Here is a 16,667-nt window from a genome sequence, read left to right on the forward strand (position 1 = left end):
GATTTTTTTAACCTGTTGAATTGTGCACTCAGTTATCTACGAGAATGAGCATATTTATCACATCACTGAATCACATCAACTGGTAATATCTTTAAAAAAATCACATCTTTCAGTTTTAAAAAAAGAGAAAAAAGAATCCCTGATCTTTATTAGATAAATGATCTTGCCAAAATAAAGATTAAACTTACATCTCATTCCAGTTGACCAAGAAAAAGAACAATTTTTTGACTGGAATATTTCTGTAGCTTCTCACTTGGCACAACTTCTTTCCAGCATATGTAAGCCAACAGGAAAAAGAAAATGTTTTATAGCTAAAAAAAAAATAAAATAAAAATTTAAAAAATTGATTCAATAAGCTGAAGACTATAAAGAAACCAGTTTTCTATATGGATCAATTATTTTTATAGTTAAAAGTCAAATGAAAAAGTTATATTTGCTTGTATAAAGTATACCTCAAAAATTACTTTAAAAATTCATGTTGGGTGACATCAGCAAGGTGGTACAACAAGAAGCCCTAGACCCTCCTTCCCTCATGGAAACTCCAATTCAGCAATACATGGATGAATTCCCTTTGTGAGAAATTTAGAAACAAGAGTGTCCTGCACTCCAGGCAAGTGCAAACCAGTCACAAAGAAATCAGTAGGAAAATTTGTGGCACTGCTTTTCCAGAACTCCTCCCCAGTAGAGTGTAGTGTAATCAGGAGGAAACCTAACTCCCAGCTTCTCCCTGGGGTGGGAAAGAGAAAACTGGAACATATGTCCAGCATTCAGACTTTTTAGGGGGCTATCCAAGGAACTAGTTTCTGTCCTGCCTAAATCTAAATGCCTAAACCAAATCTAATTTGAACTAGCACAAATTCACTTGCCCCTGTCTTTTCTCCCTCTTCATTGGAAAATGAAGAGGAGAACATCCAAACTTCTGGCTTCTTCCTAGGGAGAAAAAGAGTCGGAGTGTGAGTCCAATGTTTCAGTGTTTTGGGTGGTGGCCTGAGAGACTGGTTTCTGTCTTACCTAACTCATAGCACAGATGGGACCTGGCAGGGAGCAGCTGAGAACCAAAAAGAGCTGGGGAGCTTACAGCTGCACTGGCAAACTTGTAGTACCACAAACAGACACTAGGGAGAACAAAAAATATGAGTTTCTTAAGAAAGAAGCAAAATGTCTCTAATTTTTGAACAATCAATGCATAAAACAAATCAAATGGGAAATTAGAAAAAATACTGATACAAGTGAAAATGAACACACTATACTAAAATTTATGGGATGCAGCAAAAGCAGTACTAAGAGAGAAGTTTATAGCAGTAAATACTTACATGAAAAGAAGAAATATCAAAAATAAACAACCTAACTTTATATGTGAGGAACTGGAAAAAGAGGAACAAACTAAGTCCAAAGTTAAAAGAAGGAAGAAAATAATAAAAATTAGAGCAGAAATAAAGCAGAGAATAGAAAAATAATGGAAAAAAAACCAAACAAAACTGTCACACCGTATGTAAACGCAGGCTCTGTGCATATAGTGTCATCAGTATTTATCTGGCTAGTTTTTCCATGTTAGTTAAAATTGATAAGTATTTGCTAATGGTTAAAAAATGTAAGAAATTTATTTTATTATATTTATTATATTATACATCAGACCTTTAAATTTTCAAAAAATTGAGAAAAAGGCATAAAAGAATCATCCCATGGATTTAAAGAAATATGTGTATGTGTAGATAGGTAATGTTTTTTACATACAAAAGCCAATTTTTCTTTCTAATTAACTTTATAAATATGTGTACAGTTCAGTTATTTTCAAAAATACAGATAGCATTTTCTTTTGTCTATTTATTGGAAAGGTTTCAGCTTTTCTTTGAGATGCTAAATGCAGTGGGTACAACAAATCCATTTATAAGTTACTATTCTTTTATCAACTTTAATTGATTTAATACACATTCTACTATAGATTTAATCCATAAGGCATTTAAAATAATGATTATAAGGGTGCTTGGTTGAGCATCGGACTCTTGGTTTTGTCTGGGGCCATGATCTCGCGGTTCATGGGTTCAAGCCCCGCATCCAGCTTTGCGTTGACAGCACTCAGCCTTCTTGAGATTCTCTGTCTCCCTCTCTTTCTGCACTCCCCCTTCCCCCCAATTCTCTCTCTCTCTTTCTCTCTCTCTCAAAAATAAATAAATAAGCATTTAAAATAAAATAATGATCATAATATGAATCTAATCATGTTATTAAAGAAAATACTACATAATAGAGCCAACCTAAAATCTAGCAATGTTCCAGGCATAATTGTGGTTAATTTCCAATGTAACTCAAATTACTCTTGGCTAATTTCCACTTTATCAAGGTACTAATTTCACAAAACATTTACCACTCACAACTTGATGGGTATCACAGTGATTTTTTTTTTCTATTAAGTACTTCTCCCTGTGTGTGCTATCCCTCTGTTCTGTTAATTAGCATTGGTCTTTTAAACTCAAACATTAAAAAAAAAAAATTAGGGCAATTACATAAAGTAGGTTGAGAATTTTCTGTTTCTATAATGATATACTGACAGTATGCAGCTATTTTTAATATGGAGAATGGGAGAAGACTTGAGGGAAAAGGAATGCACATTTGGTAATGACGTTTTTAAAAATGGTTTTAAGAATTAAGATAAATTTACACTGGTTACATTTCAAAATCTTATAAAATATTTGCTCCTGCAAATAAGAACAAGACAAATTATACTCTAATTAGAAGCCATGTAAATATTAACTAAAAGTTTTGTGAAAAACTCACCACCACTCACCTGTGCACCCAAGTCTCTGGAATGTTGTGAACTGCATACACTGTGAAGCTCAGGTGGGAATGGAGTCCAGGATTTACATAGGAAATGTCATCAGGTATATTTAGAGGCTGGAAATCTGCATAAAAGCTGCGGCAATAGACACTGATTAGCTGGTAGATGGCCCTGGAGAGTTCAGTTGTCACTTTCTCTATCAAGCCTAAGGTGGGGGAGAGGGGGGGAAGGATAGAAAGCAGGTCATCTGTGAAGGGCCATACTCATTATAAGCCATCAATTACAGCTTTGAAATTTCTTATGATAACTTTTAAATAAAATTTAATTAAAATGACCATCTACCAACTGACACCAATTAGCCATCTGTGCCTCTCTATGCAGCCTGAATTAGTTGATAGTTGTGTAGATAATCAATAAGCTTTCACATCTTCAGTTGCAAAAATCTTGGAATCATGGCCTTTTATCATAGATCAGAGTTTTGGATTATTAATTTGGCATTCTTTAATTTGAAATATTTTTTATTCTAGTTTATGATTGTTAAGAATTAACTTTCAGACAAGGAACATGTTTTCTACATGGCTTAGAAGTACTTCAAACAAATACTATCTAAAAATTAATCATAATAAATTTGACTATGCTATTATGTTTACCATTAACTGAACACTAATCATATACATTGTGCTATTGTAAAAGGAGAACAGTAAAAGTACCTGGCTGAGATCTGAAATAAGCTTGAAAGATTTATGATGCTTACTAAATCTCTTCAAAATTGAAGCCTTACTTAAGTTTTACTATTAGTTGTTTAAACGGAGTTCATTGATTATTCCTAAAAGTGACTTGTCACGAAGGAAAAAAAATGAGAAAAAAAATGACTAAGTATAGGGGCTAATAGCTGTTAAGTGTGTACTAAATGAAGGCATGCCAATTTCATAGACCAGATGGAAAGGGTCACCTAATCACGGAATTTAAGGTAAACTTTCCTGGATTTCTCTCTCCTAATAAACTCCCAATAAAATTCCTTCCTGAGAGGAAGGAAGTGGAAGAGACTGATGAAATGGACCAGGTAGTTCAGGTAGTGGACTTTGATCAAAATCAGGAAAGATAGCGTCATTACAATGGTGAAGTTTTTGAGGATGATGAACATTATCCTAGGGGTGGTGTTCAGTGTCACACCTCTTCATGGGGCCACTAAATAACACCAACTACCGACATTTTGTATGCAGTAGTGAATGAGTGAAGGAATATACTTCACTCATTTGCAATTGTTTTTGTTTTAATACTCAACTATGATAGTGTTTCAAAAGTTAAATGAAGAATAAACTCAAATATAAAAGCTCAAAAATTATCATCTTTTAACCCAAATCAAGAAAATCTTTAACAAATATTTAAGTGATAAAGGGTTTAGGAAATGAAAAGAATGTATGAAGGGAAGTAAGTTGTGAATGGAAGCTCTGGTGCCCTCCTCAGAGTCCCTCATGCATGATGGGCTTTGCTGAAGGGGCCTCCAGGCAGGTGGCACAGCTACCTACGGTAATGGTCAAAGAGCTCCTCGGTGTGAATCTGCCAGGCTTCAGTCTCATCCCCGAAACAGGCCTCCTTAAATCCTATAAATTTATTCTGGTTGGACAGCTTAAGGCAGAAAACTATTGAAAAAGAAATCAGCCTAATCTGATCTGAATGTTATTCTTTCCCTTCCCGGGCCAGAAGAAAAGTACTGAAATGCCACACTTTAGATATTTCTACTTTTCGGCCACGTCGTCCTGGAGAAATGAAATGGAACTGCAGCTTAACTTGTGGAGGGAAGCGAGAGAGGGAATCTGTGTTCTTTGGTGACACCCACATCCAGCTGGGTACAGCACTGAGGAGAGCGGGGCCTCGAGGCCCTCCTCAGGAGTGTTAGATCTTATCAGGAGGCCTGAACCCTGTGTCCCTGAGGGCCCTGAGCGCTACTCTGCAACTAGACCAGACCACCAGCTGGATAATGTCGCGGTTGTTGAGGGAGAGGCGGTGCCAGCCTTCTGAAAGAACTCTGGCGCCAGACACATCAGGTTGCAAAAGGTGGCATGGCAGATTTCAGAACCGTTCTGCTGCCTGGCGTCAGCCAGGTGGATGCAATTTAGTAAGCCACTTCCCTTCCGGCTCTGTCTTCCTAATACCCTCAGTCTCGGGCTTCCAGTGCGACTTGGGCCGATTCAGCTCGTTCAGCTAGATATGGGCGCCTTCCCTCAGCAGGTCTGTGCTGACTTTGCAGACCCCTGGCACGTGTTTGCTGATGATGTCAGTGGTTTCTATCGCGTGGGTCATGGAGGAATGGTCGATTTTATTAAGTTTCAATCCCAAGTTTACAAGTCGGAACACCAGTCAGCCTAGCCTGTCTGCGACCTAGGAGAGTCGGTAGTGCAATCGGAAGAGGCGTCCACCGGGTACTGGGATTGCCTGATGATGAAGATGTGCCGCATGGCCTTGCCTTTGTAATGGTCCAGCCTGGGCATCAGTTCTCCTGCAGACTTCAGGCTCCTCTTCCGGATGTTGATCAGGGTCTGTGGGCCTCCCAGTACCTGGTGGGGTCCCAGACACCCCTGCGGCACGTGGCCCCGCCCACTGTGGCGGCGGCACCGCTAGGCTCTGGGCTTGGGCTGGGTGCTCCCAACTCCAGGGAGAAGGGCCTGGCGGCCGAGATCTGCCGCTGAGAAGTCACCGAGAGAACAGGTAAGCGCGTCCTTTGAAATTATGTTGTTAAAACGGGCAGTGATTTTGATTTGATTTGATGTGTGCCAAGTCAAGTCACATAGTACTGGTATTTATTCAAACGCATGCACTTCCTCGTCAAGTTGTTTCTGAAGCATAAATTGCTTGTAGTTTCTAGTTGTTTTGAAAAGAAAATAAAAGGGCCAGCTTTTTCCTCCATCAGTCTGCAGTGTTCCAATACCAGACAATTTGGTACTCAAAAATCATGCCACTTTGAGCAGGGAGCTTCTCTGAACCCCATCCTGTCCCTCAGAAGCTCTGTCCATAATTAAAACATTCTTTTGTTGCTCAACACATGCTATTATTCACTTGGTTATTCGTAAGTTTGTACAAAATTTATAAGATGGCCACATTTTACTTAAAATGGTGCCCTTTGTTGAAATCAGTCTGAGGGAATGAGCAGCATGAAATAAGCCTTAATTAAAATTCTCAGAGAAATCAGCAGTAGCAGTTAATAAAACAGAAGAGTAAAGCAGCATAAAAATCGTTTTTAAAGAGGACTCAAATTCTTGAGGCCGACCAACAGGGATTCTCCTGAACAACAGGAGGCAGGGAACTATAAATTTATAGAAACATGTTACCCAGTCCCCACATTGTGCTGTTGGTACTCTGAATCAGGAAGTATAAACTTCTTAATAATTCCCAACCTTGTGCAAATGAATACACATCTAAAATAAATCATAAAGTTGGGTCAGAGATCTTATCAATTCAAGCCCCAGCATGTATTTTGGGAAATCTTAATTATCTGGGTATTTACTCAAACTCTACTCTTGACTTTTTCTGCAGAAATACAGTTCTTGGTTATAATTTGCTTCTTTGAGGTAGTATAAAGATGTGTGCTTATGCATTATGCTTTACTTCCAGAACTCTGGATGAAGAGTCCATTTCACATATCATCAGAAATGTACTAGGGACTCAAGATAGTGGGGTTGGTGGTGAAATATGGAGTAATAACATTTATCACACCTGATTTTACTCTGGGAATAGAGTTATAGTGTCATAAATTGAGAAATAGTGACAATATATATTTGATTAAAATTTATTAATTAGGGGCACTTGGGTTTCTCAGTCAGTTAAGCATTTGACTCTTGGTTTTGGCTCAGGTCATGATCTCATGGCTTGTGAGTTAAAGCCCCACGCAGGGCTCTGCACTGGCAGTGAAGAGCCTGCTTGGGATTCTCTCTCTTTCCCTCTGTCTCTCTCTCTCTGTCCCTCCCTGCTCATGCACTCTCTCTGTCTCTTTCTTAAAATAAATAAATAAACTTAAAGTTTAAAAAAATAAGATGCATTAATTAGAATCTGTGATGATTTAGCATTAAAAAGAAGTCTTTGTGAACATTCTTACACAGTTCTCTGGGATCTTATATCCCAAGCCCTTAGGACTATGGAATGAAGGGATTTTATTCCAACATTCCTAGAAGAAAGGAAGAGAGGGCTAATTCCATCTGACATAACCTCCAGCTTGTTCTCTCTTCATTGTATCACTTGGACTCTGTGTTAGTGATATTGTTAGGGGGCGTCTATCCTTTCCCTTCCTTAATGATGTTCTGGAGTTATGAATGCCTGGAACAGGGATTTTTGCGCCAGTACAGTTTGTTTGTGTGTGTGTTTGTTTTATCTCCATTCCCTCTGCCGTCCCATATTTCTCGGTGATGTGAAGGGGGGAGCTCTTGAAATGTAATTGAATGTCTTCTTTTGAGTGGTGGTAATTAGAGTAGAGAGGATATCCCTCCGCACATTACTTTCTCCTAAAAATGATTAAGGGAATGGAGGACAGGTTGGGGCTATCGTTTGTATGTGAGTCTGTTTCCTTGAAGATACTCGCAGGGTTCATACGCCAAATACCACTTGCCTGTGCAAGCAAGAACAACTCTGACCACACCCTGCACATTAAGTAACTATCATGTCTGCTATGCATATTGGGGAATCAAAGAATTTAATTCCCTAAGATCACAGAGTCAAAAAGTGGCAGAGTTGAAATTAACCAGATTCCAAAAGCCAGATCCTTTGCTCTATACCACACTATTGCATATCCACTGTTTTCTATAGAGGCAAAGTCCTCCTGTGGCTTGCAGTTTTATAGGCTCGGAGCCTCTGTGAACACTAATTATTCCAGGACCTAATCCTCCTACATATTATGTTAGATTGGTCTTTCAAATACTATTTTAATTTAAATTTGAAATTAGTGACTTTGAAGGAAGACATCTGCTATTTTTTAGACTCTTCTTACATCAAAATATAAGTAGCTAAATAAAATTTTATAGTTCTTGGAATGGTTATAAAAATATTTTCAGTATTCCTTTCTTTTTTATAGACCTCTTGACTTTTCCCATTTCTTAAAAATGTCAGGCTAAAAGTTTAGAGTGTTGATTTTTATTCACTTGCAGAATAATCATTTCCATCAGTAAAAACAGTTTAGCAAAACATTTATGCCTCAAAAAATGTTTGTGTGCGTGTGCTACCATAATATTTGGATAAAAAATTGAAAAGAATTAAATTATTTTTGTTTCTGTAACTGTTTCTTAAATGTGGGTACATGTATGTTTTACCTTTTGCTGAAGTCTCTGAATTTTGATGAAAATTCTGAAAAAGAAAAATAAGTGCAAAGACAGAATAGTTATTTAGAAAACAAATTCACAAAACAACCAAACTGATTATATGCAGATCTAAACACTGAAATTTCTCTTGCATCATAAAAAGACAAAATATTTATTGTTATCATGTATCAATGTTGCTTAATAAACAGAAGGAAGCTAAATTATAAAGTAAAAGGAAAGCATTCTGAATGTTTTAATAAACAATCTAGGTTTTTTGACTGAAAAAAAATTTAGAATAAATTCAGCCTGTTTAGTGTTTTTTTTAAAAAAATTTTTTAATGTTTATTTATTTATTTTTGAGAGAGAGAGACAGAGCACGAGCAGGGGAGGAGCAGAGAGAGAGAGAGAGACAGAATCCAAAACAGGCTTCAGGCTCTGAGCTGTCAGCACAGAGCCCAACGCGGGGCTTGAATTCACAAACCATGAGATTGTGACCTGAGCCGAAGCCGGACGCTCAACCGACTGAGTCACTCAGGCACCCCAAGCCTGTTTAGTGTTATTAGAACAGTTCTGTATATATTGGCTAAACTCAGTTCCTTCCCCAGCAGTAAATAAGTTTTTGAAATAAGTGCATTTTAATTCTTTCTGTGTAGTATGTCCAGTTCTTATTATTAGCAGACGTTCAGTTGCGAGCTTTGCGCTGCTATGCAAAGAGGGCTGGATGGAAGTGGGCAAAATCAAGGGCACCTGGGTGGCTCAGTTGGTTAAGCGTCAGACTTTGTCTCAGGTCATGATCTCACGGTTCATGGGTTTGAGCCCCCTCTCCTGGGATTCTCTCCCCTCTCTTTCTCTGCCCCTCCCCTGCTCATGCTCTCTCTTTCTCAAAATAAATAAATAAACTTTAAAAAAAATCAAGTGGGCAAAAAAAAAAAAAAAAAAAAATCAAGTGGGCAGAATCATACAGATTTATGGTATAGTTTCATTTCTTTTTTTTTTTTTTTAACGTTTATTTATTTTTGAGACAGAGAGAGCCAGAGCATGAACGGGGGAGGGTCAGAGAGAGAGGGAGACACAGAATCCAAAACAGGCTCCAGGCTCTGAGCGGTCAGCACAGAGCCTGACGCGGGGCTCGAACTCACAGACCGTGAGATCATGACCTGAGCCGAAGTCGGACGCTCAACGACTGAGCCACCCAGGCGCCCCTCATTTCTTTATTTTTAGGAGATTTAAAGACTGACAGTAAAACACTTGTGGCCATATTCTAAATAAAACAGTACTATCTGAAATTATATTTTTTGTCATTTTAGTTCATATTCATTAGTATGGTTTTATTATTTATTTGCTTGTTTGTTTGTGTTTCTTAATTTTTTTTTTTCAACGTTTTTTATTTATTTTTGGGACAGAGAGAGACAAAGCATGAACGGGGGAGGGGCAGAGAGAGAGGGAGACACAGAATCCGAAACAGGCTCCAGGCTCCGAGCTGTCAGCACAGAGCCCGACGCGGGGCTCGAACTCACAGACCGCGAGATCGTGACCTGGCTGAAGTCGGCCGCTTAACGGACTGCGCCACCCAGGCGCCCCTGTTTATTTGTGTTTCTATTTGTTGGAGACCTAGAATTACTTTAGTGGTTTAGGATTCACTGGTTATAACTTCATTATCATGAAAACTGTATATAGCGATACACAGTTTCACAAAACTGAGGTTTCAGTCTGAAAGCAAACATAATTTTCTAATATGTCAAATCCATTTTAATTGGTGCTACATTTTTAAAAATTTTGCTTTAAGTTTGTTTTTAAAGCCCAGTTTCTCAAACAAAGGATAATCGTGGTGTTTTTGTTTTTTTTTTTTTTGTAATCAAGAACTTGCTACAATATTCCTTTTGAAAGAAAACACTTGTATCATGTTTAAAATTTAATTAAATGTATATATAGCTTTTTCACTTAAAAGCATTGTTCACGTGAACCTTTTCAGAAGCATTTCTCTTAAGTATAATATTTCATCTGAGTGTAGTTTACACCACCAGGCTTAATAATTGCACATAAGATCTTCACCTCACCCATGTGGATGAGACCATTAAAGATGGCCTGACTTAACTAGAATTCAATTTATTTCAGAAATATAAACTTGTATTTTAAAATCACCATGACATCCACCTACAGCACAATGTGTAAGACCATATTTTTCTCTTTGTGTTTCATTTATTGTATGAACATGTAATGGAAATATATTATGTGAGATTCTGGAATAGAATTTTGAAGGATGGAAAATTGTTTCCAGTGCTGAATAAGACTATAAACTGCATTTGTGATATAATTCATCATCTTGCCAAAACTTACATTTAATAAATACCTCATTACTTCTCTGTATGGCAGGAAATAGTCTCTTGCAAGTTGACCAAAAAAGGCAGCCAAGGGAAAGGAAAGCTTTTCAAATTTGAGTTTGTTGGCAGAAGATTCATTTTTCTCAGTATTTTTTTAATCTTAGGTTCATGGTGGTTAGACAGACTGAGGTACTTTGGCATTGTTAACTGCAGTTGGTTACCGCACAAATTCTGAAAATATGTACTTACTGTTTGTGCTAGCATTCTTATATAGGTGGGCTCTTCGATTAGGATGGAGAAAGAGGTGAACATGTTTGAATGAAGGTGATGTAGAATAAGTGAACTTTTAAAGTGTGCTCAGAATAAGTAGAATCTGTTTATTTTATTTTTATTTATTTATTTTTAAAGTAGGTTCCATGCCCAGGATGGAGCCGAGCTCAGGGCTTGAACTCACGACCTTGAGATCAAGACCTGAGCTGAGATCGAGTTGGATGCTTAACTGAGCCACCCAGGCACCCCTAGAATCTGTTTACTAAGAGTTTTAAACTGTCTGTTTTTCCCATTGACATATATGAAATAAAACTGGTAATTGTCAACTGTTTATTTCTATGTGTGAGTAATCACATATGTTAGTGCTCATAAGTATATAAGATAGGTGAAATGTGATTATGAGCTTTTCATAAGAATTATAATTGTTCAGTTTTCCTAGGATTCACTTTCTCTTTGAAGGATTCTTTTGGCTTCAGCTATATTGAAAATTTGACATTTCTGAGAAAATTGCCATTTTTGTTCTTTTAGGGAGTTTTCAAAAATGAATGTTTTAAGATAAAGCTTTTGCATCTTGTAATATTTTTAACGGCATTTGAAGTGCTTTATCCTAAAATGAGATTTTCCTCATTCTTTGATCAGTTATTTGTTTGTATTGATTCACTGAGAGCCGAACATAAACATTGAAGCACAACCAAGTGGTCTTAGCAGATGGAAAGACATGTGTTCACATTCATGCATGTGGTCTCCTCCTCTGGCAAAGGTTCACATTTGTCATGATGTTGGCTATAATCAATAGTCGTGAGAAAATGACCTACGTGGTGCTTGTGTGAATTAAAACCTTCATGTCGGCTATATGGGGAGGAATCTCAAAAAGTACCACCAGCACCGTTACTACTACCTTCAGTAATAATAATGACTTATGCAAGAAACACTATCATTTGGACCTTTATTAACATTATTTGTAACACAGGAACCCTGTAGATTCTGCTGTTTGTTTGTTTGTTTGTTTGTTTATGCAGTGAGGAAAGCTGAAATGCAGAGATATGAATTAATTTTCCGAAGGATGTTCAGCTAAAAACTGGTAGATATTGAGTTCAAATCATATTTGCATGACCCTAAGCTCTTTGTATTTTATTGCCAGCTCTAGGTGCTTGTAATGTCTCCCAAATGTGATACTCTAAGAGAAATTAGTTGCTTATTGAAAGTTAACTCTCACTACCTTGTTATCTCGGAAAGGATATCCTTGAAATGTCCTTCTTAGCATCATATAATTCTTAAGTTTTTGAGTTTATCAAAATATTTATTTTCACAACATACTGATGATAGGCTTTTGGCGACTATGTGGAATCTTCCCACTCTAACACAGAATAGAAAAATATGACCAGATTAAATGTGATCACTTCAAATTTTTTACCTTGTTGTCTTTTCTGAAGACCATGGATATTAATATGTACATACAAAAACAGCTTTGGAGACTATATAGGTACTTCATTGTCTTCTATTGGAAGGTGTAAGAGTAGATATTTTCCCATTAAGAAAAATGTAAGGAAATGAACACATATTAATTTCAGACATCGAATTTTGATATTTATTGATTATATTGTTTAAATTTTGACTTCTTCATGCTTTGTAATTTTAGCTTTTAATGAATGTTTATCTGGAAAATCTTTTGATAGGATGATTCCACTGCTCCTGAGTCATCACTGTCCCTATATGTAATGCAAACAAGGTATTCAAATTTCTATATTCATTATTACTCTATAATTACAAAAATAAGTTCTAATTAAAATAAGACACAGAAAATCCAACATTTGAAACAATGATGATGATTTGTATATATTAATATAATTGTCCACTTTCTAAATCAGTCTTTTTGAAATTTCAAGGTTGGCATATTCAAGGTAATATAATCTGTGCTGTTCCTTTCCCTTCAGGTAAAGAATGAATGTAATCATTCTTTCTTATTAAGTTTCACATATATTGAGGAAGAGGCCTAGTTTCAAATCTCTATTTGGCCACTTATTAATCCTCTGTACGTGAGCATTCTAAGCATCTGATTTTAATAATAAAATTAACATTAAAACACCACTTCATGGTGTATTGTTGGGAGGATGAACTGAAATGAAATAAAAGTGAAATGAAATGAAGTAATAAATAAGTGAAACTATTTTATTATTGCAGTGTACTATCAAGTATTAGTTATTATCATCATCGTATCTTCTTCATCATTTGCTAAACTAATAACAAGATTGAATGGATTATTGTGACCAGATTTCCTAATCTTTTTCTTGGGCAATAATCACACCTGTAATTCTATGTTAGATTTCTGAGATTAAAAAAAACATATAATACTTATTTTTTTTAACTGGAAAAAAATGGTATTAATGCATTATATATAAGCAGTATGCACTGCAAATTCAGCAAAAGATACCACAAAAAACTGGTCTTTCCTATATGTGTGCTTGTCCACATAAGCATGGATACTTACTCCTGAATATACTGGTGCACATGAAAGCCATTAATAGTCTATACAAACACTTGTCTGTGAATGTTACATAATTGTTTCCTCTAGGTAGGATAGTAGGATTGATTTGAGTCTCACTTGGAAGATGCATTGCAGTTACAAACTTCAAAGGTGTAAGAAATTTCCTTTTAATTTAATTGAATCCTTTTGGTATAATAATCTATTTGGTATAATAGAATCAAGTTTCCATTACCCCCAAATGATTGAAATATTTATGCACACATACACAGACACACACACACACAGTAGGCAAAATTCTTTCACTCTTCTTAATTATTGAACTCAGGTTTAAAATAATTACTGTCTAATAAATGAGTATATTTACCTCTGCATTTCTCTGAAGAGTCAGATTTAGTTCATTTACAGCATCTGTAATTTGTTTGGTCTCCACACACCCCAGAACACCGCATATATTTTTTACTTCTTCAATAATATTATCTACATTTTGCTATGGATGAAAAATAAGAAAATGCAATTTAATTCGGATGCATTTTAAGTCTTTTCCAGATTAAGAAAACACAACTACTCAATTATAACATGGAAAAGAAAAATTTATGAGTAGTTCATGTGGAAAAAGCCAGTTATTTTATTTATGTGAACTCAATATGATTCTCCAGAACAGCTAAATGACAGTGGGAGGGAATGATATGTTCTTTTGTTTTGTTTTGTCTTCCAGAACAATGCAGAGGAGAAAAATTTGTCATCAATCTTCTCCAATGTTCAAAATAATTTTAAGATATGATTAATATCTAAAGTACTAGAATGCTGCTCTTTCAGAGTCTATGTTACATCAAGTATTTCCTGAGATAAGCTCGAATATAGCGCATAAAATAACAAAGCTGCATTCTTGTCAGTATTCACTAACTCAAAGAGTCACAGAGATAGAAAGAATTTAGCAAACTCCTGTGTAATAGAACATTCATGACTGCTTGCATACCTGTAATGTGGAAGAATTCTCTACCGACAGGACAGTCTATCAATTTTTGAACAAGTAATTTTTACAAAGATTTTTCTCATATTGAATCAAGATGAATGTCTCTAAGTTTGCAACCATTTATTCCAACTTATCATTCCAGAGGTACTTACAGTAAAGCTAATTACCTTTTCACTTGGACAGCCATCAAATACATGAAAATGATTGTCATGTTTCCCTTCTCTTCTTTTTTTTCAGGCTAAAATTTTCTAGTAACATCAACTACCTTTACTTTATGTACATTAAACTACAGTCTTATTATGGCTTAGGTCTCAGTACTTTGTGTACTCCATTTGTGATCCAAACTCCCTTTTCCATCTAAATATTAGATGTTCTGAAATGTTAACATAACAAGCTTTCCATTTTTCCTTCTTATATATTTTCTTAGGACAATCATACCAAATCTTGTCCAGGTATCACCTCTATGAAAAAATATGCTCAAATCTAGCCTTAATGTCTCCTGAAATCCAGTGCAAATACATGCTTCATATCTGAAGAATCTCTCATATGATGGATCAGCCATCATAGGATTTGTAAATTTTAAGCTGATTATTCCCCTTTTACCAGCACGTATTTATTTGTGTGTATATATTAGAGGAAACGCCATGGTTTTGGAGTTTAGAAAAGTGTTCCCTTATAGTGGTTTTGCATTTGCTTCTGCCTGTGTCCAAAATAGTCACTATATTCTGGCACAATTTTTTGGCATAAATTCTTACTATCGTGTAAATTAATACTTCACAGATACCCAGACAATTTTTCAGGTAATCATTTTCCTCACTCAAAGCTCCTGGGTAGAGAGAGGCTTTCTCAAAAGCTCTCTTGGTCTGTAGGCATTGTTTTTCTTCTCTCACTGTTGACAGGTGACAATCTATCCAATGTCCGGGATTTATTCAGAGATTTCAGCTCCATATATACCCCTTTCTTAACTTGACCCCTTTGAATCAATATTTTGGTACCCTTTGGGTAAACACCTAGTAGTACAATTGCTGGGTTGTAGAGTAGTTCTATTTTTAACTTTTTCAGGCACCTCCAACCATTTTCCATGGTCCTGTACCAGTTTGGCATTTCCACCAAGAGTATAAGGGGGTTCCCCTTTCTCCCCATCCTTGCCAACACCCACTGTTCTTGTGTTGTTAATTTCAGCCCTTCTGACAGGTGTGAGGTTGTACCTCATTGTGGTTTTGATTTATATTTCCCTGATGATGAGAAATGTTGAGCATATTTTCATGTGTATATTGGCCATCTGTATGTCTTCTTTGGAAAAATGTCTATTCATATCTTCTGCCCATTTCTTAACTGGATTATTTGCTTTTTGGGGTGCTGAATTCGGTAAGTTCTTTATAGATTTTGGATACTAACCCTTTAGCAGATACGTCATTTGCAAATATCTTTCCCCTTTCCATTGGCTGCCTTTTAGTTTTGTTGATTGTTTCCTACACTGTAGAGGTTTTTATCTTGATTAAATCCCAGTAGTTCATTTTTGCTTTTGCTTCCCTTGCCTCCAGAGACGTGTCTAGTCAGAAGTTTTTCCAGCCGAGGTCCAAGAGGATGCTGCCTGTGTTCTCCTCTAGGAGTTTTATGGTTTCCTGTCTTACATGTAGGCATTTCATCAATTTCAAATTTATTTTCGTGTATGGTGTAAGAAAGTGCTCCAGATTCATCATTCTGCATGTTGCTGTTCAGTTTTTCCAACACCATTTGTTGAAGAGACTGCCTTTTTCCATTGGACATTTTTTCCTGCTTTGTCAAAGATTAATTGACCATACATTTGTGAGTCCATTTGTGGGTTCTGTATTATGTTCCACTGATCTTTGTGTCTGTTTTTTGTGCCATGTTTTTTTGTGCCAGTACCAACCGTACTGTTTTGATGATTACAGCTTTGTAATACAGAGTGAAGTCTGGAATCATGATGCCTCCAGTTTTGGTTTTCTTTTTCAACACTACTTTGTCTTTTGGGGTTCCACACAAATTTTAGGATTGTTTGTTCTATTTTTTTTTTTTTTTTGCAAAAATGCTGGTAGTATTTGGATAGGGATTGCATTAAATATCTAGATTGCTTTGGGTAATAAATTATTTTAACAATATTTGTTCTTCCAATCCATGAGCATGGAATATTTTTCTATTTCTGTGTGTCATCTTCAATATCTTTCATCAGTGTTTTATAGTTTACGGAGTACAGATCATTTACCTTTTTGGTTAGGTTTATTCCTAGATATCTTATGGTTTTTGGTGCAGTTGTAAATAGGATTGATTCCTTGATTTCTATTTCTGCTTCTTCATTATTGGTATGTAGAAATGGAACAGATTTCTGTGCATTGAGTTTGTATCTTGTGACTATGCTGAATTAGTTTATCAATTCTAGCAATTTTTTTTGGTGGAGTCTTTCAGATTTTCTACCTGGAGTATCATGTCTTCTGAAAATAGTGAAAAGTTTAACTTCTTTCTTGCCAATTTGGATGCCTTTTACGTCATTTTGTTGTCTGATTGCTGAGGCTAGGACTTCCAGTACTATGTTAAATAA

The 16,667-nt window shown here is 36.1% G+C and overlaps 1 protein-coding gene and 1 pseudogene across 1 annotated transcript in view; both read right to left on the reverse strand.

The window, feature by feature from the left end:
- The window catches only part of PIK3C2G (phosphatidylinositol-4-phosphate 3-kinase catalytic subunit type 2 gamma), a 352,823-nt gene that overhangs the window by 253,909 nt on the left and 82,247 nt on the right, over positions 1–16,667 (reverse strand). Inside the window, exons 9-12 of the mRNA XM_058743529.1 lie at positions 13,499–13,621; positions 8,071–8,104; positions 2,783–2,978; positions 189–311 (exon numbers count right to left, since the gene is read on the reverse strand). Of these exons, the coding sequence (XP_058599512.1) occupies positions 189–311; positions 2,783–2,978; positions 8,071–8,104; positions 13,499–13,621 (476 nt within the window). The remainder of the gene's footprint in view (positions 1–188; positions 312–2,782; positions 2,979–8,070; positions 8,105–13,498; positions 13,622–16,667) is intronic.
- LOC131483714 (serine/threonine-protein phosphatase PGAM5, mitochondrial-like) lies at positions 4,670–7,355 on the reverse strand (annotated as a pseudogene).

Source organism: Neofelis nebulosa, chromosome 8 (genome assembly GCF_028018385.1).
Source record: "Neofelis nebulosa isolate mNeoNeb1 chromosome 8, mNeoNeb1.pri, whole genome shotgun sequence".
Lineage (NCBI taxonomy): Eukaryota > Metazoa > Chordata > Mammalia > Carnivora > Felidae > Neofelis > Neofelis nebulosa.